Source organism: Macaca nemestrina, chromosome 9, assembly GCF_043159975.1.
Source record: "Macaca nemestrina isolate mMacNem1 chromosome 9, mMacNem.hap1, whole genome shotgun sequence".
NCBI lineage: Eukaryota > Metazoa > Chordata > Mammalia > Primates > Cercopithecidae > Macaca > Macaca nemestrina.
Window position 1 is genome coordinate 86,364,287 of NC_092133.1, and position 22,128 is coordinate 86,386,414.

At 49.0% G+C, this 22,128-nt stretch overlaps 1 protein-coding gene across 1 annotated transcript in view; it reads right to left on the bottom strand.

The window, feature by feature from the left end:
* The window catches only part of LOC105486644 (dorsal root ganglia homeobox), a 32,461-nt gene extending 25,858 nt beyond the window's left edge, over positions 1-6,603 (bottom strand). Inside the window, exons 1-4 of the mRNA XM_011749601.2 lie at positions 6,449-6,603; positions 5,918-6,032; positions 1,669-1,766; positions 642-743 (exon numbers count right to left, since the gene is read on the bottom strand). Coding sequence (XP_011747903.1) covers positions 642-743; positions 1,669-1,766; positions 5,918-5,951 — 234 coding nt within the window. The 5' untranslated portion in view covers positions 5,952-6,032; positions 6,449-6,603. The remainder of the gene's footprint in view (positions 1-641; positions 744-1,668; positions 1,767-5,917; positions 6,033-6,448) is intronic.
* Positions 6,604-22,128: the final 15,525 nt, after the last annotated feature.

The following is a 22,128-nucleotide window of genomic DNA, read 5'->3' on the forward strand; positions in this document are numbered from 1 at the left end:
ATCTGCTGGGTTTGGCGGGCGGGTTTGTGCACCTAAATGTAATCACTGTGTAGCTTCTAAACAGAAATCCTGTTTAGAGACGGCCACCACAGGCCATACTCATCTCTGAAGCAGCCCTATTGCTTTTGCTGTTTCAAGATTTTTAAATTGCACATCTTCTTCCGATCCACTTTGTTGAAAGAGTCAGAGAGCAGGGGAAAAGTTGGACATGATGCAATTTCTGGAAAGCAGATCCTACCCTGCTTCCCATCTGAAAACGCGGTTCTCTGCAATTGACTGGCCTTACACCAGAGCGGTCAGAGCTGCTTTGAGAATAGCATCTCAGCTCTTTTCTTTCTTTCTTTTTTTTTTTTTTTTTTTTTTCCAAAGCAAGGAAATGGATGTGCATTGATGTAATTTAGTACCTTAGAGACGCGGACAAATTAGTGTAGAACATTATCACTAGTTAATTATGAATGACCGATTAATCAACCTAATCTAATATTCCACATTATGTTGATGTTATTAAAGTGCATCATGAAAATGACAGATAGTCTTCATTTGCTTTCTTTGGCCAAATGTGCACTCTGCAGTCATGATGTCAAAAAAAAAGTTTGCCAGTTTTAATATTAGAGAGTTAAATAATTAAAAAGAAGGTTTACCTGCACTCTGGCTTCTGTGAGGTTTATTTTCATGGCGAGCTCTTCTCTGGTGAAGACATCTGGATAGTGTGTTTGGGCAAAAACGGCCTCGAGAGCTTCCAGCTGGTAAAAGGAAAAAATATGTACTGGTGAGAGGCTGTGGCTAGGTGAGGGGAAGCAGATGCATATTTCAAATCTCCTATGAGTGGTGAGGAAGCAGTTTCACAGATCAAATCAAGGAAGGACAGGGAGAAAGGAGCTCTTTGGAAGGATCCCACAGAATGAGAATTTCAACCGCGGATGACTTAGGAGCTACAGCTTACTGGCAACCTCAGTGCTCTGGCAAGAAGTAGAAATAAGAGAGATGTGAATATTTATATGCTTTTACATTTAAGTATTGTCATAGGAATCAAAAAAACCTAATGGTCACCTTATGAACAGTTACAGTAATTGGTATCGCTTTCAGCATAGGAAGCCAGGGAACAGAAACAACTTGCAGAAGCCCTCATGGTGTCATCCCACAAAATGCCATAGGGACATTTGGTCACCTTCGCAACCACTCCAGTTCACTCCAAGAGTGGGACACAGGCTGATCGAGGAGAAAGAGCCCAGCTCTGGGAAACACAGTATCAAGGTCCCAGTTGTAGCCCTTCCACTTGTGGGCAACTATACCTTATCCAAGTCAGCCAACTTCCAGGGATCCGGGTTTTCATCTCTGTACTGAGAATGAGAATGTCTGACCTGCCTTCCTCAGAGGGTCACTGTGAGGTTCAAACGATATTGCTGACATGGAAGTGTTCCCCAAACTATCAACCTAAGGCAAGTGGGAGAGAACGTTGCTGCTTCTCTCATCTGGGATTACAAGGCTAAAGTCATCTGCACTCCCCCTAAAACAGATTCTTTGGCACATAAGTTGTTCAAGAAAACAGAAAGATTCAGTTAATGTAATCAATTGGTCTTATTTTAAAAGACAAAGAAGAGTTGCTCAACTCTGATTTGGGAGAGGTAGGAAGTAGCTGATGTTTGAAAGGAGAATCAACATTGGTACCTGCTGAAGAGTGAACGTCGTCCGGTTCCGGCGCTGTTTTCTACGTAGAAACCCGTCGTCAAAATCCCCCGAAGAGTGGTTGCCAAAGGGTGCAGTGCCTACCAAGAGCAAACTGATCAGCCTGGGCTGGAAGGGGCCCCAGTCCTCAGACCGCCCCCGGACACAGTTCAGAGGGCACACACCTGACCCACCAGACAAGCAGCCCTGTTTGTCCCAAAGGATATTTTTCTGTTCCTCCTATTAAATCCCCCTCTTTTCCACTCTGTCCCCAAAACCTCTGACTTTAAACCCAGTTATCCCTATTACACAGGGCAGGTGGTAACCTTAATCCCCGAGATAGCCAAGTTCAATTCTTGTGAAATTCTGGACTCTGAACCAGGAAGGGTCACTGACTTGAGGCAGAGCCTTCACCTGCTCTCCAGCTCCTGGCTCCACCCCTGTTCAATGTGCCTTTATCTCACCCCTACTCCAGATCCTTTAATAGAAGCCTGTGTGTCTCCCTTTGGCTCATCTGGTAGTTTACTTTCCTTTATTTCTATAAAGAAGAATTAAAATCTGGGAGCTGGGAGAGGCTGGGGGAGGAAAGAAAACACCAAGAGCTTTTCACAGCACTTTTCTCCTAGAAGTGCAGAACGCGAGGAGGGAAGAAGTTTATAAATGAATATTAATTACTGTTGGTCACAGCTCATCAGCACCATAGTGGATCTGTTATATAGATGTCAATTAACAGGAGATCTGCACCAATAGTGACTGTCCTGAATGCCAAGCAGACTTGAACAAGGCCACTCTCAAAGGGCACCCCGCCCTCTGGCCAGGCCTTATAAAGCACCTATTGCTTCTACTTCCCCACAAAAGAAAGACGTTGTCCTCCCCAGCAGGCTTCAAAGCTCGCTATAAACCCAGAACAGAGTTTGGCCCCAAACGTGCATTCAGATCATTTTCCAAATGTGCTCTATTTACTTGATAGTCCACAATGGCTTCTTAGGAAAACAAATGAGCAAGTTGCCATTAACCAGTGAATACTTTACCTGCTATGGGCTCTGTTCTCAGAATCACGGCATTAGGAGTTCTGGAGCCACACTGTCCCAGACAAGGACCCTCATAAGGGCCTCAGTCTCAAAGATTGAAAGTCCTTTGGGCTTCTTAAAATTCTGTCTACTAGAGGAAGTTCCTTCTAGTTATTCTTTCACCCTCCAGGGCCCCATCCTTTGCCAAACACCCTAACTCTCTGCTAAAGTGTTCTCCTTCCATCTTCCTGTCCAAATTGCGTTGTTCCTCAAAACCCTAGTTACAGTTATTTCTCTCCAGCTCATTGGAAACTTAAAAGGAATGGCCTCAATGCAGTCTTATTTTCATTACTTTGCAGGAAAACAAATTGTCTTTTTTTGAAACAATGCACTTGACTGGTGAGGATGGAATACAATCTCTGAGGATCTCCAATCACAATTTCCCTCAGTCTTCTAATTTATACCTCATGGTCCCAAAGTGGCTCACAATGTGTACATGCAGAATCTTTAAGTGAAACACTGCATGTCAAACTGAATCCTAGAAAAGGATGACCGTTCACCAAATTAATAAAAGATTGACAAGCTAATAGAAAAGAAGAAAAAATGAGAATAGCTATTTTACTTAAAAATAAGTAGGATAGTCGATATTATGAAAATGTTAAACCTTAAAGATAATTCAACCAAACACAACAGAACAATGAAATATTATTTTCAACATTTTGGTGAAATAACGAAGTGCATAAAGACACCCAGTACAGATATGAGTGTCATAAGATGTGCAGGTTAATTCACCATTTGTAGGAGTACAAATCAGGTGCAGCCTTATTAGAAGGTAATTTGACAACATCCATCAAACATTTAAGTACACATACAGGTATTTAATCTCTGAATATATTTGTAACGTGTGCCAAAATAGAAAAAAATGTGTTTCTGGAAACACCATAGTTGAAAAAAAAAAAGGAAAACAACCAAAATGCCCATCAGCAGACCCTTTCTCCCTTTCTCCACAACGCAGAATGGAATACTACGCAGCAGTTTAAAAGAAATCAGTAGATCTACACATATTGGCATGAACAAATCTCCAAGATACACTACAAACTAAAAAAAGCAAAGTACAGAATGATGTAGCAACATAATTTCAGTGCAAATAAGGCAAAACATGTATTTTTAAAATTTACATAAATGAGAATTAAATCATATTTTCTTGAAAGAATGACAAAAAAATAGCAGATACTTTTAGGAAAAGAGGTGGAAAAGGAGGATTTTACTTTTCAATGTATAAGTTTCTGCTGTATTCAAACTTCTCAGGCAGGTGCCAGTGGTACTTTTTAATGTAACATCAGCAAAATTATACGACAAGTAAGATTATGAGCCATTCTTTCTCTTCTCCTTTATGTCTCTCTAGATTAGCAAAAAAAAAAATAAAATAAAAAAGATGATAGACTATAATTATGTCATGTTCCAAAGGTCTGTTCTCAACTTTTCCATTCTCAGGAGATCCCTTTCACCCAGCAACACTTAACTAAACTAAATTACTCCTTTCTGCAAAACTGGCAGAGAAACACATCTACAAACGGAAGAAAGGCTCTGAAAGACCCATCTCCTCTTCTTCTGGTTATACCACAGAGTCAGCACTGAGGTGGGATGTGCCCAGGGTATGGGGAGCACAGTAAGCCCGCTAAGCTGGGCTGACAGCTGGGGTCACGGCAGGCCAGGCCAGGACTCTCCCTAAGTCACTCCTGCAGCCCACCCTGCACACAGACACTCATGATGTCCCCTACCTGCCAAATGCCCAAACCTCTGCCTTCCCCAACTTTGACCAGAAGGGTGGGACACTGGCTGGCAATTAGTCCAGACCCCTGGTTCAGATGCACAGAGAAGGCACTCTCAACATAGGAGAGACTCCCTCAACCCCTAGAGTACACTGTCAGGGGATGCACATCTCCCACCCTTCCATAAAACTCACCCTGCATGGGACCTTGGGGATAAAAGGAGGTGAAATGCAGGCAAATGTGTGGCCTTCCCTTCCTAGCAATGCTGACAGAGCTAGCAGGGCTTAAACACTGGTCCTCATTAGCTTCCTTTAGAAAATCCTACTGGACTCTTAAGAGCTTTTATGAGAAAAACAAAAACAAACTTTCTGAGGCTCAGCCACTGTTCAGGGCAGCCTGCGGCAAGACTGACAAGTATCACCTGAAGTCTCAGGTCTCCCAGGGCCTCACAACATTTACCCTGCCCCTTGTCTTCCACAACTACTTGGCTCCCCAAATTCTCCCACCACAATAATAAATCAAAGGAGTAGGTTGCCAAATGCCACTCCCACGGTTACAAAAGTCCCAATACCCCAGGGCTGAGACTGCTGCTCTGCAGAAGGCCCCATTAAAGCCCACAGTGTGGCTCACCTGATGGCTACTAATTGGCCCCCTGATGTGAAGACCCCATCTTAGATCCCCCGGGTCCTGAGCAGGGGCATGCAGGAGGTCCCAACTGTCCCCTTCTCACCAACCCACGCCCCCCTAGCAACTGGGTGCGGAAGCCAGACTGGGGACCTGAAGGGAAATTTCTTCTCAGGCCTGGAGACCCTCAAAGATGGAAATTCTGGTCCGGGGGAGTGGGGAGTGCTCGACATTTAGGATTAGTGAGTCACAGAGAAGGAGCCACGCTAGGTCAGTCCGGGCAGGTGGTGGGCAGGGCCACCTGGTTCCAGGGACAGCCAGGCGGCCAGGAAGCGAATTGAGCTGCCCAGAATCCAAGGCGGATGAGGCCCCTGCAGGGCTCTCGCCAGCGGCCCCAGTGAGAGCAGCCCAGCAATGGGCCCTTCTAGGCTCGTGCAGCTCGTGATCGGGGCCAGGACGCGGCGGGCTCACTCGCCTTCGCTTTCTGGGATGTTTGCAAAAGCACCGTGAAAGATTGATGCGGCCCCCTGGGTTGGGGAGCCCCAATTAGAGGCGTGACACCAGCATCTGTGCTGGGAGGATTCGGCCGGTCCCCGCAGCACGCATAGCCCGGGGCGTCCTGGCCCAGGCAGGGAGGGAGGTGGGAGGCAGGTGGCGACGGGGCGGGGAGCTGGAGCGGGGCTGCAGTGGGGTGTAGGGAGGGGGACAGGGGCACCCCTACTCACCTGCCGGCGGCTGCGCTCCCCGCAGGGCGGGGACCCCGCCACCCGCCAACCCTGCTGCCGCTCCGGCCCTTTCTGGCCGGCTCTGGCTTCATGGAGAGCCTGGGGCGCGGCGCTTACTTACCCTCTAGCTGTGGCGGGCAGTGGAAATAAAACATCGCCGGCTGTCAGATCGGCTGGACGGCCAAGACCTGGGAGGGTGGCAGCGGAACGGACCGGCGCGCGTTGCTCCTGCCTGGCTGCAAAGCAAACAGCGATAGAGCTTCAAGTCTCCCTCTGCCAGCGCTCCCGCCCGGCCCTAGGGCGCACCCGGGGCGCTCCCCTCCTGGAAAACCCTTCCCAACGCCTTCAGCTCACTGCCGGAGACAGGAGGGAAGGCGTCAGCCCCGTCGCAAGCGGCAACCCCACGGGGCAGTCCTTCGGCTGTGTCCACTTCCTGGAGTGCAGTGCCCTCACCCTAGCCCCAGCACCAAACCCGCGCGGCGTAGTTTCTGGCTCTCCGGGGTCCCATCCAGAAGCCCTGCACCCGGGCCGCCGCAGCCAGGTCCGGCTAGCGCGCAGGGCCATCTGTGCGCTGCAGCTCAGGCCAGGAAGGCAGCCGAGCCCCAAGGCCCGGCGCTCGGGGACCGGCGAGTGGGTCCAGAGCCGAGCATACCTCGGCGGGCGGCGGTCAAGGAGGCCGGAGCGTGACCGCCTCCGGTCCGCACGCCCTGCTTGGCTGGCGGCGGGCGGGGCTCGGCGCGGCTGGCGCCCGCAGGACCAAAGAAGTGACTCGGGAAGTGGCCAGATGTCTTGCTGTCTGTCTGCAGCGCGCGCCGCCGCTCAGCACTCGCCTTTATAATCTCACGCATAATTGGCCTTAATCTGATTATTTCCAGCGCTGTCTACAGCGAGTAACTTGGATAGGTCTATTGGGCCTTACAAATGGCCCACGTGGTGTTAAAAAAAAAAAAAATCCGTCATTTCTCAGCAAACATCAGGAATGGTTTTTCCTCTTTTAAAACAGAACGATACAACAACCACCACCATCACCCCCAAAAAATTCATTTTCCGAAAATACACTAGGCCCCACCCCCCACCTCATGTCCCCTCAGAGGCAAACCTTTCTCCGAGAGCGAGCGCCCGGTTTGGGCTGCCCTTGTCAAAGGCCTGGCGACTCCCGGGCTGCAAATTGACAAAGCACTGCTAATTGTCGCCGCCGGATGGGTTTTGGGGGGACTCTTTGCACACGGCTTCCCTTTCCAAGCGATCGTACAAAAGGAAAGTTTGATTTTGTTCTCAGCAAGGGGTCCCTGAATTTATGTTCGCTTCTCGATGCAAATGATATGCGGTGGGACCCTTTGCAATTACTTTTAAAATGCATCGGAGGCAGACACTCAACGGAGAGAGACCGCCCTTCTCTCTGCCTGGGTGAAAATTAAACTCTAAAGTACCAGGCTGAAATTTTCAAGTCAGGGGCGCGGGATTGGATCAAATCACATAAACTGCAAAAAAAGCAAGTCTAATGGCGCATAATTGGTTCTGTAATAGCATTACACCAGGATAATAGCCCGTTACGGCCCCCTGCACTATTAAGTGCTTCCCTGGCGGAAAGCCTTTATGATATTAAAGGGGGAATATAATGATATTTTGGTTATTAAATGCGTGTAATTAATTTATGCACCACTGAAAATAAAGTTGGTATTATGACCCACTCAAGATGCATCAGAAGATGCAAGTCAGACAACTGTTGATAAGTTCTGGTGTCTGTGCTCCGTCTAGACTGCTGATTTTATTTTGGGACGATGGCTTCTTGGACAGACAACATAAATTGAATATTTTATAAACATTCTAATGCTGCGTTAGGGAGCCTTGGCGAGGTGGTGGGTCGGGTCCCTGCACTGCCCGGGATCCAGCCTTCATCTTAAAGACACAGCGCTTCGGAAACAAAAGGCCTGGCAGGCCCGCCGCTGGACACCAGCGCTGGGCGAGGAACATCTTGCTGCGGGACAGAGCGCTGGGTCCCGGCCGCCGTCGACGCCCCTTAGAAAACAGCCTGGAGGAAGACCAGTCCCTCTCCGGCCGGCCGAGGCAAGTCAGGACCTATTTCAGTGAAGCGGCCCTTCCTGGGCTCAGTCGCTCCAGAGGAGAGTCTGCTCTGCCTCGGGGAAAGAATCATAGGAAACTCCCGCTCGGTTCAGAGCGGAGAGAGCTCGCGACGCCGGCTTCGCCGGGGCCACAGACTCCGAGAGTCCAGGCAGCCGGCCCGGGAGGAGCAGCTGGCAGGTCCCGGAGGCGGGTGCGGTGGCAGGCGGGGGCCGGCAGGGCAGCTGAGGGTCGTTCATACGTCATGCCAAGAGGTCTGGGAGCCCCTGGCGCTGATCCTCCCTTATCCCAGGTCAAGAGACCAGCTCTCGCGCGCTGGCTGTCTCCCTGTCTCCCTCAGAGGGCCCTTGCTCTCTGGAGCTCTTGACAAGAGCCCGAAGCTCCTCTTGCTGCCTAGGTCTGCCGAAAGTCCCCTCGGGTTCCCTCCTGCCCTAGGCAGCAGTTCCCTGCCTGTGCGCTCTGGGAACCCGGTGGCCGTGAAGCGAGGTGCGGACAGCGTCTGGGCCGCCCGGGCCAAGATACTCAGGCGCACCTGGGGGTCTGTGCGGGAACACTCAACGGCAGCAGACCAGCGCAGGGTGCTGCGTTGGCCCCAGAAACCAATGAGGTCCAAACGCCAGTCTCAGCTCCCCATCCCTGACATCGACCGAGGCAGATTCCTATTAAGGCCCAGAGATGACCCCGGGACAACACAGGCGCATCCGGGGTCTGAGAACAGAGCGCTCGCCGAGCCTCCCGGCAAGGTCAGAACCCTGGACAGCGGCGCCGGTTTCCCCACCCCACCCACCCCCAGCTGCTGCGGAGAAAGAAGCCGGTCCCGGGGGCCCAGCCGGGGCCCCTCGCTGCTCAGGAGTGGGATCCGCCCGGCCGGACCCCAGGCTTCCGCGGACCGACCCCAATCCTCTCCCAGACCAAACCTGCGAAAGTTACTCCGGACACGCTCTCAGCGCTGGCAACAGGGACAAAATCCCTTCTCCGCAGTCCCACGCGCCGCTCTTACCCGGCGGCTGCAGCCGGAAACCATCCCGCGGCCCCCAAGGCGAGTCTGGCGGCTTCCCTTGCTAGATAACCAGCCGAGCTCCGGTAACACACCCAGCTCGCGGGGTTCTAAGCCGGCTCGGGACCCTTGGCCTCGCCTCGCCCGGCGCTCCTCTCCCGGAGCCGCTAGGCTGGGCTCCTTCCTCTTGGCAAAACAGCGACTAAACAAACAACCAAACAACCTTAGAAACGAAAGGCTACGGCAAACTTTGATGACGCCAGCCTCCTTTTTTTTCGAATGTCTCCGACACCCGGGAGAAGGTGACTAATAGGTGTTCACTACGGTCCCCCTCCCCCTAAAAAAGGGCTTTAGTAACGAAAAGGTTATTTTTCCTTAATTCTTGTGCGGTAAAATGTATTTTCCAATTAACCAAATTCACCGATCTGTCCCGCTTGGACACTCTGATAATTTACAGTCTAAAAGTGTACTTTCTTTATCTAAAGACCAAGGTGACTGCTTTTAATTTTCTCTAACCTCTTTACACTTGATGTTCACCAGACTCATAATGTTAATTGGCTTCATATACGGATCATCAGTTTAATGAAGAAATAAATCCTGTGTTGCTTTATGTTTTAACAGTGATTGCTTTAATGAGGAATGTGACGTGTTCCAAAATCAAAGCTGCAGGAGACATTAGAGGAGCTTCCACTAGGACGGAAATGCTTATTTAAAGTTAAAACTGCGGGGGTCTTATTTCAGCAGATTCACAGTCCCCCGCTCCCGGCCCTCACCTAGGCTGCCTCCAGCCTCTGTAGGGAGACAATCCTGGGTTCTCAGTGCCCCTTGTCTCCGCATCTCATACCCGCAGCCACAGCATCTGCATTCCCGAGAATCATTTCCTGGTTGCTAAACAGGGTGCGCTACTTTGCCTCCTGTCCCATAGGGAAGAGAGAACCCAGCTCAGGGTGGGGAGTTCAACTTTCAAGGATGTTCATGTTTTTAAAAATAAAATGGGAAGACAGTAACACACACCCCTCAAGACTGGCATGCAGATGTTGTTACAGAGGCAGCTCCCCCAGTGCCGCATGTCTTAGTGCTGAAAATTCAAGGCTTGGCTCCTAGAGGCTGACAGCTCCGACTCAGGCCCAGTGAGTGGGATGCAGACCCCCTAGGTTCTAGCCACTGCAACTGTCTGCAGGAATGCGCTAGGCTTCTGCCCAGGTGATGGAAGCTTTACATCTCTATATCAATTAATAGCACAGTAAATCTGCTTTCTCTAATGGGTGTTTGATTTTTCTAATTTTAAGCTGGTTCTATGAAAGGAAAACTGTCATCTCAGAAACACTAAGAGCAGCAATAAAACGCTGGAAATGCGAGCATCTATCTAAGCCCTCAATTGTTTTCAGTTGAATTATGAATCATTTTAAATTGATTCCTGAAAAGAATTCCAAATCCTTAGAAAATGTAGGGGTTTGAAGGCTCGGAGTTGAGGTCTTAAATACCATGCATAGTATTCATTTCTTACTGTTTGGCTTGTTTTAGGAAAATTGGAAAAATATTTGGAGACACCTCTGTCCTCATCTTTTGAGGCCAAATACAAAAATATGTGTTGGATTTGACATCTTAATTGTGCTCAGAAGGGATTTTCACAACCTCCCTTTTAAAACTTTCCTTAGCAGAAATGATTTCAGTACACATGGCTCAAACCCATAGCAACAAGGTAAAGCAGGTAAAATACTTAAATTATAAGGGAGGAAAAAACCACACTGAATTCCTAATTATATGTTTTGGAAGGGCTCAGGTTATTTGTGCTGTCATTTTGATATTTTTACAAATGTTTTAAAGGCTCTCTAGCATAATCCCTGGTGGATACATCTCAGTGTGAATATGGCATGTTCTCTACTTGTCAGCAAATCTATTGTTATATTGCAGTTTTGGAAATTGCCAAAAAACTTAGCTTAGCTAAGCTAAACATGAGAGAATATGTGAAGAACATAGCAGTTAATTGAAATTCCAGATTTCCTGGGGACTTGGAAACAGAAAATATATGTATACAACAAGTGATAGATATGCATTTTTATCATCCTGAAAATTCCCTATAATTCACTAGTTCTACTGTCATATAAAACATGGTAGCTGCTCAAATGCAAGCCAACTTCCAATAACTTCACCTGTTCTTGTTCAGTGACCACAGGACAAAGTATATTCCCATGTGGTTCCCAGGGATCTTAGAGCTCAGCTTCAACCTTTGGCCCTGTGTTTGCTGCAGAGCTTGGAGGGTTGCCCATGGCCTCCTAATTCTCACAAAGAAAGAGAGCACAGCCCAGGAGGAAGGCCCACAACCTGCGGAGTCTGCACCCCTGCCTCCATTCAAGCAGGCTTCGGTCCTCAGGAGAGTGAGCTTGAGCAGGTCACTTACTCTCTCAGGACCTCCCTGTCTCATTGTGTGACATGGGACAACAATGCCACATCAAGTGCTGGAGGGAGGATTAAAAGACAGTGCTGGCCTGGTGCAGTGGCTCACACCTGTAATCCCAACACTTTGGGAGGCCGAGGTAGGCAGGTCACAAGGTCTAGAGATCGAGACCAGCCCGGCCAACATGGTGAAACCCTGTCTCTACTAAAAATACAAAAATTAGCTGGGCGTGGTGGTGCATGCTTCTAGTCCCAGTTACTTGCGAGGCTGAGGTAGAAGAATCACTTGAACCTGGGAGGCAGAGGTTGCAGTGAGCCAAGATTTCGCCACTGCACTCCAGCCTGTTAACAGAGTAAGACTCCGTATCAAAAAAAAAAAAAAAAAAATACAGTGCTAAAGGACTTTTAGGACAGTTAAAGCTATTTTAATGGTAGATATATGGCATTTGACATTTGTCTAAACTCATAGAATGCACAACACCGAGATGAACCCTAATGTAAATGGTGGCCTCTGGGTGATCATGACATGTCAATGCAGGTTCACACACTGTAGTAAATGGGCCACTCTGGTGCTAATGTTAACAGTTGAGGAGGCTGGGGGTGGATATATGGGAACTCGCTGCACTTCCTGCTCAATTCTGCAGTGCATAGGAAACTCCTCTACAAAATAAAGTCTATTTTTAAAATTAAAAAATTTTAAAGACAGTACTGAACACAATGCCCAGCACGTAGCAACTGCCCTGTGAACATCAGCTGCAACTGTGGCATTATCATTATTATTATTGTCTTGCTGCTAGGGCCACGTTCCTGGAGAAATGCTCTTGTGAGCTGTTTTAGGAACTTACAGATGGCACCTGAATCTTCTGGTGGTCTCCTAAATTAGCCCCGTCCCCCACCAGGCAAAAGCCACAACACCCTTGGGAGAGCTCACACTTGCCTGTCTGCCACACTTAACTTACTTCCTTACCATTTTTTGTTCTTCACACTTAATTGCCTGGTTTGTTGTACTGTACCCAAAACACCTATTTTGCTAGAAAACCTAAACAAAGGTCCTTTGAGCTGGATCAAAGGCATCTTATCCAGTTAATAGAAATGTTTTAGAAATTTAAATCCATTGCCTTTAGATTGGGCATGTCAACTTTACTTGGTCACAGACCTCACCATTCCCTACTACTTTCCCCTCTCCAGGTTGTATAACCCCCCTGGCTCCTGCAGTTATCTGTCTTTCCAACCCTTGACATAAATTCTATGTGAGTCTATCATTATTTTCAGACTAATAATGACTTTTTGTCAAGTGTTAGGATAAGAAAGGGGTATGTTGAGGAAGGCCAAGTCCTCAGCTTCTAGCATTTCAGGGTCTCATTCAGTCCATTTCAACCCTTCTCTCCTTCTCCCTTCTTGCTTTCTCTCTCTCCTTCTTTCTCTCTCACTCTCTGTCTCTCTTCTTTCTCTCCTTCTCTCTCTCTCTCTCTCTCTGTCTCTCTCTCTCTCTCTCCTTTCTCTGTCTCTCTTTCTTTCTCTTCCCTCCTTTCGGTTATCTAGCACCTACTCTGTGCTATGCCAGGGTATGCAGATCTGAGCTCACAGCCCTGGGGAACCAGCCCCTAGGGATTCTGGCTAGGGAGGGAGATGGGGACACAGAGGGAAAGGAAACTGGTACCACATGGAAACAACACCCAAAGGTACTGGATCCACTGGACCTTGTCTCCACCACCCTAGAGGAACTTCTGGATGGGCAGCTCTGAGAACATAGCTCACCTCCACCTGGGGAGGAGTTCCTGTCCTTATGTGCTCTCCTGCAGCTTCCAGTGGAGAAGAGCCCAAAGACACAGTATCTCCTCTGTCCCAGAGTTATCGCCAGAGGCTTGTCGAGGGGTCATGACAGGGCTAAGCATCAGCCATCAGCCTCCTAATGGAACAATCTTGAAGGGCTGGACTCCACATTGGTCTGGGAGACCTCCTCTGGGTACACCCACGGGTTCAATTTCTAAGATCCCAGCATCCAAGACTGCTCTAATTGACTCACTGGAGTCACTGACTTGGAGCAAAATATTTTTATAAGTATTTAGTTGGTAAGTCTAGCTATTATTAACATGCAGTAATGAATTGCTAATAAGAAAACTAAATCAATCTAAGGAAATCTCAAACTGGGACCGACCAGAAATAGAAGAAAGATCTCAGTCTCCAAGTCTAAATTATTTCACCAATAAATCTCTAGAAAATAAAATAGCTTTCAAGGTCAGCTCTTGGGTGCAAAGCTCTTTGGGTGCATTCATACGACTTGAATGGAGCTGTGGCACATGGAGAGGGGACTGGGAACAGCAAAGGCAGGGTTGGCGGCCAGTCCTCCTGATCCCCAGCACAACACCCCTGGCTGCTCCCTCCTAAATAGGACATGGCTTCCCTCAAACAAAATGCACATTTGATTGCCCATATTAAGTGCTCAACAAATGTGTGGAATTTAATGGAAATGACTATGGAAGGAATGAAGTAAGTTTGCTACATGAATAATTAGTAAACACAATGAATCTTTTCCATTTCTGAGACTTGCATTATGTACATAGCTGCAGCAGGAGGGGTATGGGTTTTCAACCAGGCGAACTTGGGGTCAAGTCTGGCCTCTTAAACCTCCCTATTGACAAGGCCCGCCTGTCAGTACTTGATCCAGGCATCAGTAGGTTATTCTTGCTGCTCCCCATCACTCTCTCTTCTTTCTCTCTTTCTCTATCCCCATCTCTCTCTCTTCCTTTCACCACTTCTTTCTTTCTCTTCCCAGCCCTCTCTCCCTTCCTCTTTTTTCTCTCCCTCTCTCTCTTGCTATTTCTCTCCTTCTCTCCCTCTCCCTCTCTCTCTTTTCTTTCTCTCCTTCTTTATCTCTCATTCTCTCCTTTCTCTTCCTTCTTTCTGTCTCCTTTCTCTCTCTCCCCTTTTTTCTCTCCCCTTCTGTCTCTCCTTTCTTTCCTTCTTTCTCTCTCCCCTTCTGTCTCTCCTTTCTCTCCTTCTTTCTCTCTCTCCTTTTCTCTCTCTCCTTCTTTCTTTCCCTTTCTCTTTCTCTCCCTCCCTTCTTTCTCTCTCTCCTCTCTCTCTCTCCCTGCTACTCTCTCATACACACAAAGACACACACAGTGAGTACTTCTCAGCTGTGACTTCACTGTCACGCTCTTGCAATCCTAGATCTGCAGGGCGCTCTGTCTCCCCACCTGACCAGCCCACTCCCATCCACATTGGTCCCACCTCACCAGGACTGCCCTCTGGCCCTCCCCAACGTCTCACTGCTCTGCTCTTGGTGACTTGGTTGGCCATCACCTTGCCTGGCATAGCCAGGCTATAACAGGGACTCCTCAGCACATTTCCCAGGGGTGGGGCACTGCCTCCCACTCCTTCCCATGGCCTCAGCCTCACTCAACAGCAGACTCTCCGAGCACTCTTAGATCCCAACAGAAATTTTTATTTCATGAAATTGCCCGCTGTCTAAGCAAAGCTGGCTCAGGCAATTCCCACCTTTCAGCCCCATCCCCAATCAGCCCACACCCTCCACAGACCAGCCTAGCAAGAGACAAGGTAATACACAGGGGGCATGCCCCTTTGCCCACTGATCCAACCGCCTCCTCATCCATTATTCAAATAGCTATGCAGCCCTGGTTCTGTGTTCAGGTAACATTCAGCAGATGTACCTGGGGACCTGGGGAGTTTGGGGTGTTGGGAGGGCCTCATACAGCCATTGTAACAAAGCTTGCCAAATCGAGACCTCCAGCAACAGGCAGCAGGTCCTCTGGATGCAGCCCCGGAGGGGACCTCAGCTGTCCAAGGCAGCCCCTCAGCCCTGGCAGCTTGGGCTTAGGGAGTCCCAGCCAGCCAGGGTGGCCATGGCGTCTTCACTCCCCAGCCGCACCAGCCCAGCTCAGGACCAGGCCTCCCTTTTGCCGGAGGATGGAGGCCCCTCCTGTAGCCTGCATATTCTTCTTCTCCCTTCCCCATTCATTTCTTCAATAGACGCTCACTGAGAACCCTGTTCGTGCCAGCCTTACATGGGGACAAAAGAAAAGAGATATCATTTCCTTCATGATCCTTAAAACTTTTAATATAATATTTGTGTGTGTTTGTGTATGTGTGTTTACCGATATTATTTCCCCAACTAGATTGTAAATGCTGACTGTAAACAGCAGGTCAGCATGGGCTTAGCAGTGCCTGGCACCTAGTAGGCATAAAATAAAGATCTGTTCAATGCATACATTAATAAGACAAGATCTACAGCTTCAAGTCACAGAGGACACAGCCGTGAACAAAGCATTTGGAGATAAGTGCCTCAGACAGCGAACAAAGCCAGTGCCTCCCTGCAGTGCTGGGCTGGTGTCCTTCAGTGCTCTCCGGGACAAGTCAGGCCTTGAATAATCGCATTAATTAAAGAGGGACAATCAATCGTCTCTTCTTTCCCGTATCTGTTACTAAAGGTTGCTAAGGGCCTTTGGAGAGTCACCTCCTACATGGTCATGGGGATACGTGGTGTGCGAGCCAGGTGGACACCCTGTCCAGTCTTACTGGAAAGGCTGCAGCAGTGGGAAGGCACTTCTCCCTAGCCTGCTTCTCTTGACTGCACCCACAAACCTTCCCAATGGCTACTCTCCCCCCATGCTGCAGCCAAAGTCATAGAATGGATATGGGGCTTCATGTCCCAAATCCTTGTTGCTGCTTTCCAGCTCTTGGGTTGTCTTAGTTTTTTGAGCATCATTTTTCCCATCTGCAAAGCCGAAAGGATTCCCATCATGGAAGAACTGCTGCATGAACTGGTAACATTTTCCACAGCTGGTGGTGGTGATTAGCAAGTGTGACAGCCTTTCAGAAAATGGAGGAGGCAGGACAGCCCTTCCACATCTGCATATCTGTCCTCAATCCTGAAATGTCCCCCTTTCTCTCTCTCTCTCTCTCACTCTCCTCCCTCCTTTTCTTTCTCCTCCTCCTCCTCTTCCCTTCTTCCTACCCTCTCTGCCTACTCTCCCCTCCATTCCCTCCTTCCCTTCCTCTTTCCCTTCCCTCCCACTCCTTCTCCTTCTCTCCTCATCCCTTTCTCTCTCCCCTCCCTTCTGTCCCTCTTCCTCCTTTTCCTTCTCCTCCTGCCTGTCCCCACCCAGGTCCAGCCTCTGTCTGGTAACACCTATGCTGAACTCTGCTGTGTCCAAGTAATGCCTATTCCCTACGATGGCTCTCCCAGGCGCACCTGCCTTGGCTCTCATGGCCTCACCCCTTTAACCAGAAAATTGTGTCTGGAGTTTGGGCGGTAGGAATGCAGAAGGGGTGAAGGAGAGGGGACCCTCATTTCTTACTTTGGGCAAAGGTTACCTTCTGGCTGTCCAGCCAGGGTGAGAGTTGTGTTGTTTGGCCAGCGTCAGTATTAGCGTTGTTTTATATTTTCTAAAATGTGAAAACAATTGCATGGACTGCATCTGGCCGAGGTCCTGGTCCCTTGGAACGTCTCACCCCTCACACCAGGATACTTTCTGTCTCATGTCTGAAGGCAGCTGAACTTACAATCCCTGAATGGATTTTTTTTAAGTGGTTTGTTTATGGCTGACTTTCCTTTTATTATGCTCTTCAGAAAAAGTTGTCTAAAGGAAAATCAATCAATCAATGAATTAAATGTTTAAAAAAATTTTAAGGAAGCACATAAGACAAAAAATTAAAACTAGCAGTGAGTGGTGGCTCATGCCCAGCACTTTGGGAGGCCAAGGCAGGCCTAGGAGTTCAAGACCAGCCTGGATAACATGGCAAAACCCCATCTGTACGAAAAATACAAAAATTCGCTGGGCTAATTTTCATTATTTTCTTAAAACAAACTTTCAGTAGATAAATGATTTGATCAAAGAATAAGCATATTGCAGATGCCTCAATTTACTCACACTGCTTCCCATTTCTGTGATAGCCCATCAGTGACCAGTGGCATGCAAGTATTTTTCTCTTCAGCTTCACTTCCACCTTGAGCACTCTTCAACGTCCCCTCCTTAACCAAGTGGCCCATCCTTGTGGATGGTGAAACACCCATGAGCATAGCTCCACGTGGAAAACTACATTCATCATGCTAATCCCACAGGCCTCTGAGTCAGCCACTCTAGTCAGTGGTGGCAAAGTTAGAGCCAGGCAGGGTCTGATGGACAGCCTGAGATGTTGGACATTTTTGTGAGGACCCAGGCCAGGGACAGAGGTCTGTAGGGAAGCCCTGAGCCTCCAGATAGATGCTTCAATAAAGAGGCTGGCTGGAGGAAGAAGTCATAAGCAGGTAGCCCAAGGTCAAAGGTCTCTGGGGTGGAGCTGGAAGGCTGTAGAGGCAGGTCCTAGGACAATCAGGCATCAGGTCAGGGGTCTGTTTTCCGTGGCCAGGAAAAAAGATACTCATAAGTTCAGATAGTAAAGATGTCAAGGTCAAGGCTGCTGGCTGTTTCTCCCAGGCAGGGTCATCTAGCATGTGGCATATGGTGGTCCTCAGAGCCTCCCCTGAACCCACTTGGCTCCACCCACGGTCTCAGACGGCTGTCTGCAGCAGATGGGACTCTCTGCCTACAGCCCTACAGAGAAACTCCTCAGTGACCATACTTTCTGGGTCACTGGACAGAACTATACACTCCATTTAAATGTAAATTCAGGGTAGAAACCACTGCCTCCGAGGGAGAACAGGGTAAACAGTGGGAAACCAGGTAACCTGCCACCAATCGTGGGAAAAGGGAAGTGGCGGCAGGGAGGGGACTCTGCCTTCCCAGCATTCTCCCAGCTCAACTTCCTCAGACTGGGCTGAGAAGAGGCATTAACCCACTTGGTACTTTCTGAAACAGCTGCTGCTGTCCTGAAGTTGCACAGAGCCACCCAGCCCAGAATCATCCTCACCGATTTCAGCCAGAGCCAACAGCTGCCACCAGGTGGCACCAAACTGCAGAGTAGCTCCTTTTCCACTGGAGAGGCAGCTTCAAGTGTATGGCAGGAGCCAGGACCGATCTATCTGGGTGTTCCTGCTCCTACTAAGGCCCTGAAACAGCCTGGGGTCTCAGAAATTGCAAATGCCTGCTGGTTGGAGAATGGATGGATAGGTGGGTGGATGGAAGGAGGAAGGAGGAATGAACAAATAGATGGATGAAGGGACAGATGATGGAGTTCATTCTACCTCCCTAGCCCCACAGGAGCCGGGCACCCCTTTTCCTTTAAGTGGAAACCACAGGTAAAGCTGGAGATGTGCCCTGGACCTCACAATGAACTCCAAATCAAGAATATGCCCTCCCAGGTGCCTCTGCCTCCAGCTCCAGCTGAGGTACACAGCCTGGAGAGAGGGCCTTTATTGAACAAATTAGTGGAGACAAGGTCTGCCCTCTGTGTCACAGGGTAGAGAGCAAGAGGTCACTGGGGTGTCCTCACACTCTGCATCACACCAGGAGCAATCGGGGAAAAAAACCCTTCCTGTACCCAGTTCCTACCCCAGCCTGGCCAGACACCATCACCCACCTTCCCACCAGTCCTTGCCCTTCCCCTTGTCTGGAAAGCTGCCCCTGGGTGGCCTTCAAGACTCTGGCCCTCACTTCATCCCAATCTCAGCTTAAAGTCATCTCTTTAAGAGAAGACTTCTGAGACGATAGAAGCCCGTTTCTCGTCCCCACCACTCTCCACCTTTATTCCTGCTTTGGTTTCCTGCTTAGCTGTTAAGTCCTTCTCGAATGCTTTATTGGCACATGCTTGGTGTCTGTCTCAGTGCTCGCATGCAAGCTCCACAGTGCACCCTGGCTTCTAGAACAGCATCTGGCATGCAGCATTTTGTTACATAAATGAGCCCCAGCTCCCTCACTGGCTGGACCAGCAATAGGCAGCCCCTGGTCCCCGTGGCTACCCCCAGCCAGACTCCCCTCCACCAGGAGAGTTCATTATCCCTGAGAAGTGCACTGTCGCAGTAAAAAGGCGACATCTCCTTAATTGCCCTACTAATTACAAGTCCTGTAGTCCTCAACTGTGCACCAACACCATTGCAAATCTCATTTCCTTACAAAGTCCAGGACAAACAAATCCAATATATTTTGTTTTAATTATTGCTGTTTAATGGACCATAATGAAACTATAGTGAGGGTGCACAAAAGGAGATCATTTGGAGTATCCACCTGTGCAGGGCCAGTGGTGAGTGGGAGCCTTAATGTTCAGGTTTCATTTACCGTAATCCCAGCTGCCTCTCTGTGCCCAGAAATCCCATCACTTATTTATCCGCCTTGCCTTTGGCTCTGAGCCCACCACCGGGGCAGGATGTCCGCCCTCCTGGAGAGCAATCCAAAACCCAGGGACCTTGTGGATGGTGGAAGTTCCCCACATGCCAGGTGCCAGGATTTGACAAGCCACACCAAAAGGCATTTTGTTTTATCTCAGGGTTTTTTTCTTTTTTCCATTTTTACAGGCTAAAAGAGTTTATCATACATATATTGACTATATTGTATTTCTTTTAAGTTGTTTGTGCCGGGGCAAAGTGGGGGGACTTCCTCTTCTTTGCTTGTTTTCTTATTGAAAGGTTCATGACTTGTGAGAGCTTTTAATGTCATAAGGCTTTCATCTTCCATTTGTCATCAGTGACACAGATGTTTTTCCTAGTTTCTTGTGTGGCAGTGGCTGTGTGTCCACTCACATGACAATCTCAACTTCCTCGGCCCTTTTAGTCTTGGCGAGGGTGGGATTCAGCCCCCAAGGCCCCATTCTCCCACAAGGTCCCTGTGGCAGGAACATCAGAGCTCCACCAGTCGGGTGAGGTAGCACACAGCACTGATTCTCTGGCTACCCAAGAAGAGAGACCCCCTCCTTGCCATCCCCCAGGAGGGCCCGTCTCACCCATCTGCCCCCCAGGGGCCCTCCTCCTTGCTGCCCTCCTGCATCCCTGGCTTTTCAGCCTCGCTTTATTCCCGCCTTGCATTCAGCTCCTGGCTCTTTTGAGTCTTTGTTTCTACTTAGGAAGGGACTAGGGGAGGACAAAACAACCCTGGGACACCAAAGAAGGAAGAAGGGGGAAAGAAATCTGCAAGAAAGCCACATAGTCCAGGAGCGCATCCAGCAGGACAGCTGGCCTTCACCTGTGTGTTTTCTCAGAAAGTCTTCTAAATCCTGTGGCCCTCCCCAGGTCTGCAGGTGGGGCTTCTTCCAGAATTCACCATCATCAAAGGAGCACTAGATAGTAGGACTGGGGGAGGCTGTGTCAACAGCAGACAAGGTGGAAGGACCTTTGAGACTGCCACAAGTGAAGCTGGGCTCTGCAGGCCCACATCAGGCTCCTCACTCACTGCCCTTGACCACAGAGAGCCCAGAGAGCCCCAGGAAGAAGTGGCGGACTCCCCTCTCTGGGATTCCCTGGCTCAGCCTGGGGTTGGTCCCGGGCACACAAAAACCCAGAGGGGAGCTGAGGCGAGCAGCGGGCTTTTCTGACTCCTACTTATGGTCCTGGGATTATTGGAAGAAAGTGGGTCTTGCATGTGCTGCCATCTATTCAGTCAACAAACTGTTGCCAGGTGAGAGGGTCCCAGGCATTCCCAGGGGTGTCCTGCTGTGGGGCACCTGCGTAGTGATGGGACAGCAGGCTCCGCAGGTGCACTAAGGAGTTTATTCCCATTTTGCTGCTGCCAGCAGCCTGTGCTTTTATAGATTCATTCCTGCGGTCCTGTTACCTCCCCCTCATCTTCATTAAGTAGCAGACATGTTCCTAACACCAGCTCTCTGCCAGGCCTCGGCACTGCAAAGGAGGGCTGGCAAAATCAGCTCCCGGGTGCCCCCAGCCCAGCCCTACACAATCTTCTTGGCTGGCTTTTATGTGAACTAGTGTTTATCTCATCTCCTCACTAGAGAGGAGCGTCTCTTGCTTTCTATTTGCTTACTGTGCCATTTATTCCCCCAAAAGCCCTTTAAGAGATGTGGTATTTCCCGTTCTTCGCAGATGAGAAGGCTGCCACTCACAGAGGTGAGGGAATTTTCCTAAGGTCACACAGATAGGTGGCCAGGGACAGAGCCAGGTCCAAACGTGGAACTTTGAACATATCCTTGGTTCACGTAGGGCTGGGATGGGACTGCCTTCACCTCCCCAACCCTAGGTCCACAGGGCACCGAGAGGCTGTCCTCGAATGGCACCTTAGGTTGATCTAGGAGCCCTGAGTTGGGTGAAGCCTCAGAGGTCACCAGAACCTCATTCATGCCAGGTAGGAGCCCACCAGTACCTGGCAAGTGAAGCCTGAAGATGCCCCTGCCTGGCTCTCCCCACCTTCCCGCCGTGGACACCCCTGTCTCCCAGTCAGATCCAAAGAACACACAGAACACATCTGCTCTCTTTTTAAATCAGTTGGGTTTTTTCTTTTAAATAAAATTAATATATCTTCACTGAAGAAAATGTAGAAAACATAGCTAAATAAGAAGAAAATAAAAACCACACAAGATCTTACTAACAAGAGAAAAGCTTTCCAGTGTTGACTGTAATGTATTTCTGGCTGGTGTTTTTTCTATGCAAAAAGTTGTAAACAAAAATAGGATCATATTGTGAAGACTTCTGTGACCAGCTTTTTGAATCAATGTTGTTGAACATCTTGCTATAAACATCATCTTCAATGTCTTCACCATAATTTGGATGGATGGATGGATGGATGGATGGATGGATGGATGGATGGATGGATGGATGGGTTTGTTTCACTTTAATCTAAGCAGTACCACACATCCACAATGGATGATAGGAAATTGTCCTATTTCCACTACCTGATTGAGAGTGGTAGCTTACTGGCATGGCAGGACTCTTGTTCTGATTTCATTAGATCTCAAATGGTCTCACTTGGGCTCCAGGGGGGTCGTCAAGAAGAGTGAAGATTAAAAAGGTT